This window comes from Capsicum annuum, chromosome 8, assembly GCF_002878395.1.
Source record: "Capsicum annuum cultivar UCD-10X-F1 chromosome 8, UCD10Xv1.1, whole genome shotgun sequence".
Lineage (NCBI taxonomy): Eukaryota > Viridiplantae > Streptophyta > Magnoliopsida > Solanales > Solanaceae > Capsicum > Capsicum annuum.
The window spans coordinates 166,913,781-166,923,405 of record NC_061118.1 but is presented as its reverse complement, the minus strand read 5'-3'; the positions used below and the strand labels follow the sequence as shown (position 1 = coordinate 166,923,405).

General features: G+C 32.7%; 1 protein-coding gene across 1 annotated transcript; it reads left to right on the top strand.

The window, feature by feature from the left end:
• Positions 1-5,390: 5,390 nt before the first annotated feature.
• LOC107840297 (cyclin-dependent kinase inhibitor 7) lies at positions 5,391-6,817 on the top strand. Its single transcript, XM_016684120.2, has 4 exons — positions 5,391-5,729; positions 5,856-5,905; positions 6,169-6,387; positions 6,509-6,817. The coding sequence occupies exons 1-4, from the start codon at positions 5,433-5,435 to the stop codon at positions 6,576-6,578; spliced, it is 636 nt and encodes a 211-aa protein (XP_016539606.1). The 5' UTR covers positions 5,391-5,432; the 3' UTR covers positions 6,579-6,817.
• The last annotated feature ends 2,808 nt before the right edge of the window (positions 6,818-9,625 follow it).

The following is a 9,625-nucleotide window of genomic DNA, read 5'->3' as shown; positions in this document are numbered from 1 at the left end:
TTGCTCATGTTATTGGTTCCAAAGCTTATATGAAGAAAGAAGGCTACAGTAGGTAGACAACCATCATATATGTTAGAAAAATAGGAAAATACAATCGAAGAAGACATGACTTGAAGGTGTGAAAGAATCGGCTTTCCTTAAAGAGATATTGCCCGTATATAGATTGAGAAAAATACAAGCAATCCCCCTAAGGAAACAACAAATTAAAGCCCTTGTTTATACATGTACATTTTTCTTTCGATACTTCAAGAGAGTCCTTATATACACAAAACTTCGAGATTCTCACCGCAGCCTTCTTAAGCCGAAAGAAAGCCGAGCAAGAATCTCATGGTAGTACGAAGGGGGAGTAGAATCGTATCTGGGAGTGGTTCTTCGCATCGATCACAGATTCTCGGCCCCGTCTTTTGGCTTCCACTCCAGTTGACCTCTCTTGTTTCCATCCCACCGTGAGAAGGTAGAGAAGGGAACGAGGGCTATAACATAGGAATTAGGTTGCTTGCAATGCAAGACTTCCCCTTCCTAAATTTTCTAGTCCAATCAACGGCCTCTTACTAGGTGATACTGAGGACTTATTAGAATAGTCATGTTCTTTTACGAACAGATGTGCCTGTTCAATTTAAGATCTCTATATATTACAAATTATCTAACAATGTATAATACTAGTCAATATATGATGAATCAGTAAGAATTCACATAGCGGACTCAAATTTACTTGGAGTTAATGCTAAGTTATTGTTTCAATTGTGGTTAAACATATTTTCATGTTAGATTGTAGCTGAATATTGGTATTATATAGCAACACGTATATTTCAGGATTGTTACATCCATAACTTTGGGTATAGAAGGAAGATGAGGTGGTCCTCCACATAGCATTGCAGGAAAGGGATGGCATGTGAAGACAAGTAGCAAAACAAATATAAAGAGACATTTGCCCTTGTTTTTAGGGGGCCTTGTCTCTATACATCTAAGTCTTTGATATTTACCATACCCCTTAACTGATCAATATGGACTCATGAACTGGAATCCTATGTGCGTCCAAGATATTACTAATTTCTTTGTAACAACAACAACAAAAAAATATGTTAAAGATAATAATAATATCAACAAATTGAAAAGAGTTTTGATGAAAATTTGAGTACTAGAGATTAATATAAGTGTTAGTTGAAGGGAGTAATATACATGGATTTTAAAATTAAGATCGTTGTCAGAAAATCTATAAGTGAGAGAAATCATTATCCTCCTTTCAATGATTTTTTTTTTTTTTAGGGATAATTACGCGTCTGAATCATTTGGCCTGCCATCTAGTTTATCAAATGTGTATAAAATGTACAGGTTTTGTATACTTTATACTAAATATATAATATGTTGTGTGTATTTCAATTCTGTTGATAAACTTATTGCCGGAATGTATGGAGAATAACTTTCATCATATCGAATACCAGAAAATGACTTTTTCACGAAAGATATTCTCTTCTATAACTAGTAGACCTTGGTTTGGATTATTTTTGCCTAACTTCTAGTTCCTTTTGCCTAATTATTTAAAAACTATTAATGGAAAAAGTGTAAGGTTTGAAATGGGCATTCGATGTTGCGTAAAGTCGAAAGACTTGACTTAATAGTTATAACTTGTAACGGGTATTATATATTTTAATTTGCTTATAATTAATACTTATTAATTGTCATTCATTCATTTGCATTCACTCTCTTTTATGAGAATTGTTCGGCACTCACTTTCCGTTAAAGACTCCGAATTTATGTTGCTTACATGTATACCTAAGATCAGAGTTATGATCACTATCTATATTTGGTTTGGAGTAAAACTTACACGCATCTGGTGTATATATTGGTGAGAGTCCGTCTAATTTAAGGTGTGCACAAGCTGATTCGAATATCGATTATATAAAAAAAATTGACGTGTGAAATAATCTCCTAAAGCGTTAACCTATTAGTAAGATCTTTTGGTACAATACGATAATATAGTGCAACAAGTGGAATGAAGATCGTATTAATATGAATTACGGTAATTCTCAAAGTTCAATTGAAACAATATAAAATGTAGCTGAAAATTTCACTTATTCCTTTACTTCCTTCTTCCTTCTTGTAGTTTATATGCTTCTTAATTAATTTCAACCATATATTATAATACCTACCTTCTTGTCCGATATATTTATACAGGGAAGCTATACGTCGCCTATATTTTTAGTGCTTTATTGCTTCACTTTGTTGTTTTAATGGACACCAAATTTTCATTAAGAGAAATCAAAATATAAAAAGTAAATATACGAAAAATTCAAAGGGATTCAACATACATATATAACAAATATATAATTTCTTTTTAACTATCTACGCTATAATTTTTCAGTGGAAGATCGAGTGTTAATGGACATCTCTTGGACAAGAATGGATGTGCCACTTCTTACGGTGCATTGCACATTTATATGGTGGGATTCCTCGTCTTTTAATTAAAAATCTCTAACTAGTGAAAATCGATCGAAATTTTTTTGATAGACAACGCGTTTCCTTTTAATATATAGACCAAGCTAATGAATTATGAATACCAAATATCGACTATATACCAAAATAAAAAATAGTGAGAAGTGCTTTTTACATATTCTTTTTTAATTCCTATTTTTCGATGCCTTCAAATTAAATAAAAACATTCAATAACCCTTCCATATGGTTCTTTATGTTTTTGTTATGTCGTAGTACTATAAGTAGTTGAAGATTACGAACAAAGATATAAGTTTGGAGTGGAAGTCAAAGGTTATTTTAACGTATGGTAAATGATCCATATTACACGCATATTGTCCTATACCAAATTAATCAAGTGCCATACCATATATCAGACGTGTCCCCCTGCAAATTAAGTGCAAAAATATACTTGCATTTGAGTTTGGAGACTTTTTTGACAAACCTAATAACCTAACCTATTGCCAATCATAAATTCATCAATTTATTATAAGGTACAACTTGCCCAATTTTCATGACATGTAGTATATCGAAACATCAAAAACGAATATATGTTACATGGTGCCACACGTCACCAATTTGAAGGATAAATCTATACTATTATAAAGAAAAATAGGATATGGAATAGAGTTACAATAGAAAAGATGTAAAAGATAAAGTAGGATTTGTAAGTACTAATAAACAAGGCAAAAATGAGGGTGAAAAATGTGATGATGCAACCACACTAAATCATCAATAAATAAAGTGAGACCTTTTATCGTTACATAATAATGAGTTTAAAAACCAATGCCGACATGAACAAAACTACTTTTCACAACTATATATGAAAGGAGAACTTATAATTAATATATAACATCTACTTGAATTGTTGAAATTTGAGAACCTCTTGAAAAAAAAAAACTTGGCTTAGTAATGAAATGAATATGAATGAAAACTTTTGAAGTCTTACAAGTAAACAATAATCACCCAATAGCTTTCCTGTAGTTGAGGCTAATTGTTTTTGTCGTTATGCTAAAATCTTTGTAATATCTGTTTGGATAATATTATTGTTATTTTTGACAACTCTTTATCTCAATTTCATATGCATGTATAGAAAAAATAAGAAGTGGTATAGGAGGAACCTAATAAATTAAAGTATTCTAAAGAATTCCATTATTTAAAAAATGTAATTTATCGACACTCACTTGTATTTTTCAATTTAATTCCTAGACTATGACATTTATATTTTTTTTTTAGAAAAATGTCTCCTTGCACCACATGTGCTAGAGAAGTTTCTTCAGTTATGTACTAGCACAAGATCACTTCCATACTATTTGAACTTGTGAAAACTTGTATTATTTGGACCAAACAAGAACTAATCGTATAAAATAAAGATATTAGTATTATAGTCTCTAGCAATTATTTCAACAATTGCAAATTCTACTTGGCCCATGCACAAATATACTCCCCCGTCCTATTACTAGTTCCAATTTAATATTGCATATTGATTAAGAAAAACAACAACAACAAAAAAACTAGTGTATCCCATATTGATTAAGAAAAACAATTAATAATATAACTATTTTACCATTTGGAGAAAAAATAAATTAATACTAAGGGTAAAAAAGAAAAAAAAATAATCTTGTCTTGACTAATGAAAAATGACAAGTAAAATGAGAAATCAAATGAGAAAATTTGGGATGAATAAAATGGGATGGAGGGAGTAGAAAACTCTAGGTAATTCATGAATATATAAATGATTATCATTCAATAAACATCTTATATTTCATAAAAATTAAAGACGGCGACAACAACTTATCTAGTGAAATCTCATGAGCAGAGAAGTTATTTTTTGAAGGATCCTCGGCTTAAGTGCAAAATATTAGATAATTCTTCTCATCCATAAATTTAGAGTCGAGCTAAGTGAAAGTTGATCCGAACATCTAAAAATACACCAACAAAACATATCTTATTAAGTAGTACTTCAAAGAAAGAGAAGTGAGTCCTTATTCATATCCAAATAGTACTTCACAAAACAATTACTTCCTCCGTCTCATTTTACCCCTCTCAAATTAGGATGTCATAGCTATTAAGAAAACAATGATTGATAATGTAACTTTACCATTTTACCCCTCTTAATTGTGTCTTGTTATTAGTTTCAATATTGATGGATGACTAATAACAAAGCACCATTTATATTCTTAATGGTGTACTTTTAATGGTACTTCTCTTTGTAATATTTTTCTAGAATGCCTAATAATGAGTAGTCAATTATACTAAAAGAATAATAATAAAAAAATATCTTGTTTTAAAAAGTGAAAAAAATAAGTAAAATGAAATAACAAATTAGAAAATTTGAGACAGTAAAATGGGAGGAGGGAGTATACAACTTTGAAAAGAAAGAAAACTAATTTTTCTTTTAAAAACTAAGAAAATGAGTTAATGAAAAAGTGTTTGGTTGCTTTTTACCAGAGAGGCATTTCGGAAATCCAATTTGCATGAATTTTCGTACGGTTCGTTTATTACGCACTTTCTACCCGATTCGGTTTTACCCATTTTTGATTCCCGGTTAGTTCAACCGGCATTACCCGGTCAATTCGAATACTCTTACGTGTCACTTTCTTATTCGTTAATCTATCGGTAATCATTCTCCTACGAAACGGCCAGATCTTCTTAACGGCATTGCCATGTGCCTGCTGTCACCGTTAACGGAGTTAGGACCACATGTTTCTCTTTCCCGTAACCGCTTCGTTAAATCTCCACCGTTAGATTAAATCTTTTATCTTTTTGGCTTTCCTATTTTGCCCCTCTCTCTCTCTGCTTTCTAACTAATTTCTGGTGTCACTGCTACTGAAAGAGACGGAAAGTGAAATCTCTTTTCTCTTTCCTGTTACTTTTTGTAAATTCGTATTTATATATATATATATATATATATATATATATATATATATATACATGAAGGCAATTTTCATCAAGGCATTTACATGAAGGCTTCCATGGGAGAATATCTTAAGAAATGCGAAAAATTCAGCGAGATGAAGGTAGAAGAGATTGAAAATGGAGGTTTAATAACAAGAGGTAACGATGACGAAGTGGAGGTTACGAGTACTTTGAGCTCGTCAACGAAGAAAAGAAAAGTTGATTTTAGTGAAAATTCAGCTTCCCCGGCAACATCTGTAACGTCAGTTGACATTCCGGCGAATTCTCAATTTTCGAGTTGTTATGAGTCTGGTGAAGTTATTATGATGAAGAAGAATATTTTGAAATCGTTAGATCTGAAGGTAGAGGTTAAATGCAAAGAACGGCATTTATTGTTTATTTAACTAGTCGTTTTTGATATGCCATAACTGCTTGAATAAATTCAAAATAAATAAAATAAATTCGGTTTTAAATTTTGAATTGTGCAGGCTGAGGAATTCGAAACTGACAATTCGGCTTCTTTTAACGGCGGTTTCAGGTAAACATTACGTTGTTATAATTATATACGTTTTTTTCCCTTTCAGAATTTGAAGTGACAAATTCAGTTCTCTTTGCCTGTAAGTGCCTCTTCATTCTCTAACTGGAAACCGTAACAATAAATTTCTCCTCTACTTGAATTTATTTAATTCATCTTCTATATATAATTGCTGTTTTTACGTGTGTTTAGATGTAGAAAAAAAAAAGCGTTTCTGTGTTTTCTAATTTTGTTGTCGTTGTTGTGTCAATTTTGTTTTGGAGCAGTGAAAATTTCAAGCAAATTGATCAGCAGAATTTGACAAGTGAGCATACCGGAGACTCGGAAGAAATGGAGTCATCATCCACGACAACCAAAAAATCATCTTCGTCTGGCAGTGATGATCCCCGGAAACTGCCGTCAGCGGCGAAGTTTCCACCAGAAGCGGAGATTGAAGAGTTCTTTGCAGAAGCAGAAAAGCGCGAGCAAAAAAGATTCGCAGAAAAGTAAGTACTAAAAGCTACGGGGTGCGCATGATAAGAAATTGACATACACCGCACCAGCTCATTTTAGCATGACTAAAAAAAGCTAAGGTAATGAATTTATGGTAATGGTGATTGCTTGCAGGTACAATTACGATATTGTGAAGGATGCGCCATTAGAGGGACGTTACCAGTGGGTAATTTTGAAGCCTTGAAGGATATGAAGATGACAGTACAATTGCTGAAGGGGGGTTTTAATTAACACGGCGAGTTTCAAGAATCCTTTTCCATTTCTAGTTTTAGATCAGCATTTACTATTTACTACTACTATTTTCAGCTTAGTTTAGCTTTATCGGTGTACAGCCATTCACCTTGCTATATTTGTGTAAAGAAGCTATTTATGTGAATCCTTCTTGATTTTAGCAGTGCCATAACTGATCCTTCTTTTCTGCAATCTGCAATCTGCAACCTTCCTCATGAGTAGGAACTATCTGCATTGAAAAATATGTGTTGTTTTGGTTCTGTTTTTGTATGGTAAAAGTACACTGAGACTCTCTGTGCTAGCCAGTGATTGTCTATCTGTGTTGAGCATAAAAGGATGGTGATGGATCTGCAATTTTGAATTTGAAAATATAAACTAGTTAGCTCACTCGACGATGTGTGGCCTGTGGTCAATGAATACAAGTTGAGAATCCGAGACAAAATACACTAGGTGCGTGCGAAATCTGGTCTAACTAGCATTCTTGTGTGTGCACTTTGTTTTTATAAATTTATTATTGATGTTGAAAAGCTTGTTTTATTTGGGCATATTTTTGGCTTTTTTTAAGGGGAAGAGGATAATGAATTTGCGTAAATGATGAAAGCTGTTTTGTTCTGCTTTGAATATGAAGAGGTGATTCTATTTGGAAGTGCAAATTTCAATTGTATTTTTATCTTTTCTTTTATGGTTGGAGGAAGGAAGCGCGTCTTTCATGGAAATGTGGGCATGCATATGACTAGCTATTTCGTTTGACTTGTGAAAGGACTTGAAAAGATTCATGATTTAAAGATTTTTGTCATTTAGTTTTTAGGAAAAATGGCCAATGCTATTTGAAGGAAAGAAGTTAATGGGATTTGCCCACCGGCCATAAAAATATGAATGTGTCTGGTTTGCTTAATTTGCTAGTTGGTGTTGTGGGGATAATCTTGTTTCATCAAAATATTTTGTCTTCGTATTAATCTTCAATAATAAGCCCCAAGTATTTAGCTTTGTTTTACCCAAGAATATAGTAGTTGGAAAAGACAGTTAAAAGGACATAGTCAACTGTTGATATTGAAGATTGGGGAGATAAAATGGTACAAACAAAACAGAGAAAGATGGTCAAATTTTCCAAGAATGGAGAAAGGTGGAAGCTAGTTTGCAGGTAAGGCGGTGGCAATAGAACTAATTGGGTACTATTTCGCTTGCTGATCTGTGTGATTTTTGGCATAAAGTTTTTCTTTGATATTTTATTCTGTTTCAAAAGAAGCCCCATAAAAGGCAAAGGAAGAAAAATGTGAGAAGAAGTACAAAGCAAATGTATGTACCTTTCTATGGGACCCTTGTGTCAAGCAAGAGAAATTCACCAATCACATGTGAGTACCAAAAGAGTTGTATAAACTACATTTGATATCATGAACTGTACCTCTTAATTTTAAAAAATGTGCAAGTAACAAAATACATGACCCCTTTTTGAACTACATACTCACAATTTGAATAGTATACTAGCACAAATTTGAACTAATGTGCTTATTTTATTCATGTTAGTATACTTATTCTACAATAGTAGTATGTGAGATCGATCATCGATGTATAGAAGTAGGAGGAGGTGTGCACGTGCCGTAGGGGAGTGGGGTTCAGCTGACTTCCATGTGCATTGGATCTGACGTAATTCAAAATATAGAGATGAAGAAAAGAGAGGGAATGTTGTAAATATAATAATCAAACATTGGGATCAAAGAAGAAGAAGAAGAAGGAGGTTGGTTGTCAATTGTTAATCAGTACCACTAGTAATTTCGAATTTCTCACTGATTACAATGCTCAATCCACTAGGGGACGCACTTTATTAGTATGATCTTCTACTCATGAAAATGGATTTCAGTGCTGCTGGAAAGTAATTAATTAGCAGCAGACAAAAGTATAGGGGTTGGGACCATAGCTCATAGTTGTGTGCTAGTGGAGTGAGCAGTAAATATATTTTCCATTTGCTTTTTGCTTTACGGCTGAAGCCACTGGCAGTAACACTGCTGTCACAGTTGCCCAAACTCAACCCTACCAAATAGATTACTACTGAGTATTCTGGTCTATTTTTCTAGTGGAGTAAATCAGAATAATATGTGTCACTCTAGCTCCCCATCCCATAACTATGCTCAACATTTTTTCTTCTTCTACTCCAATTCAAACATAAATCTTTTAACATTTTATACAGGTTTCAGTAAACCAGACAAGTTTCACAGCATGTTTAAGAAATAGTAATTACAACAACAATAATATACAGTGGATTTCACAAGTGGGTATATGAAGGGTGGTGTTTACACGTCGTATTCGTGTCTTGTTATACAGAGAGGTTATTTTTGATAGAATCTCAATTCAAGTAAAAAACATATCAAAAACAATATAGAAAGGAAATTTAGTTGTCGAGTAAGTCATGCAAAAAATAATATAGAATAGAATAGTAGCAACAACAAAATAATACGATAATTGAGGCAGCAAAAATAAAAAATAATAAAATTGAAGAATAAGACAGTAGAAGGAGATATATAATAACAACCAAATAACTTAACCCCCCCTCCCCCCGAAAAATAAAATACTATTAGATAACGCTCGACTACCTACATTCTATCTAAGATCATGTCCTCGCTAAGGTGTAGATATGTCATGTCTTATCTAATTACCTTATCCCCAATAATTCTTTGGACTACCTCTCACTACCTTTTTCTAATGCCCAACATATTCAACATTCACACATCCTCCTCACTCAAGTATTGGTATTTGTGCATCTCCTCCTCCTCGTATATCTGAATCATCTCATTTCTATTTTGTCTTGAATATCTTCATTTCTAATCTTACTCCTACTAGTATGCCTATACGTCTATCTCAAAATTCTCATTTTTGTTATTTTCATTTTCTAGAGTGTGAGCTTTTGACCGCTCAACACTTTGTAAATATATCTTGTCTGACAATCACTTTATAAAATTTACGTTTAAATTTTTGATGACATATTTATATCATACAAGACATTGA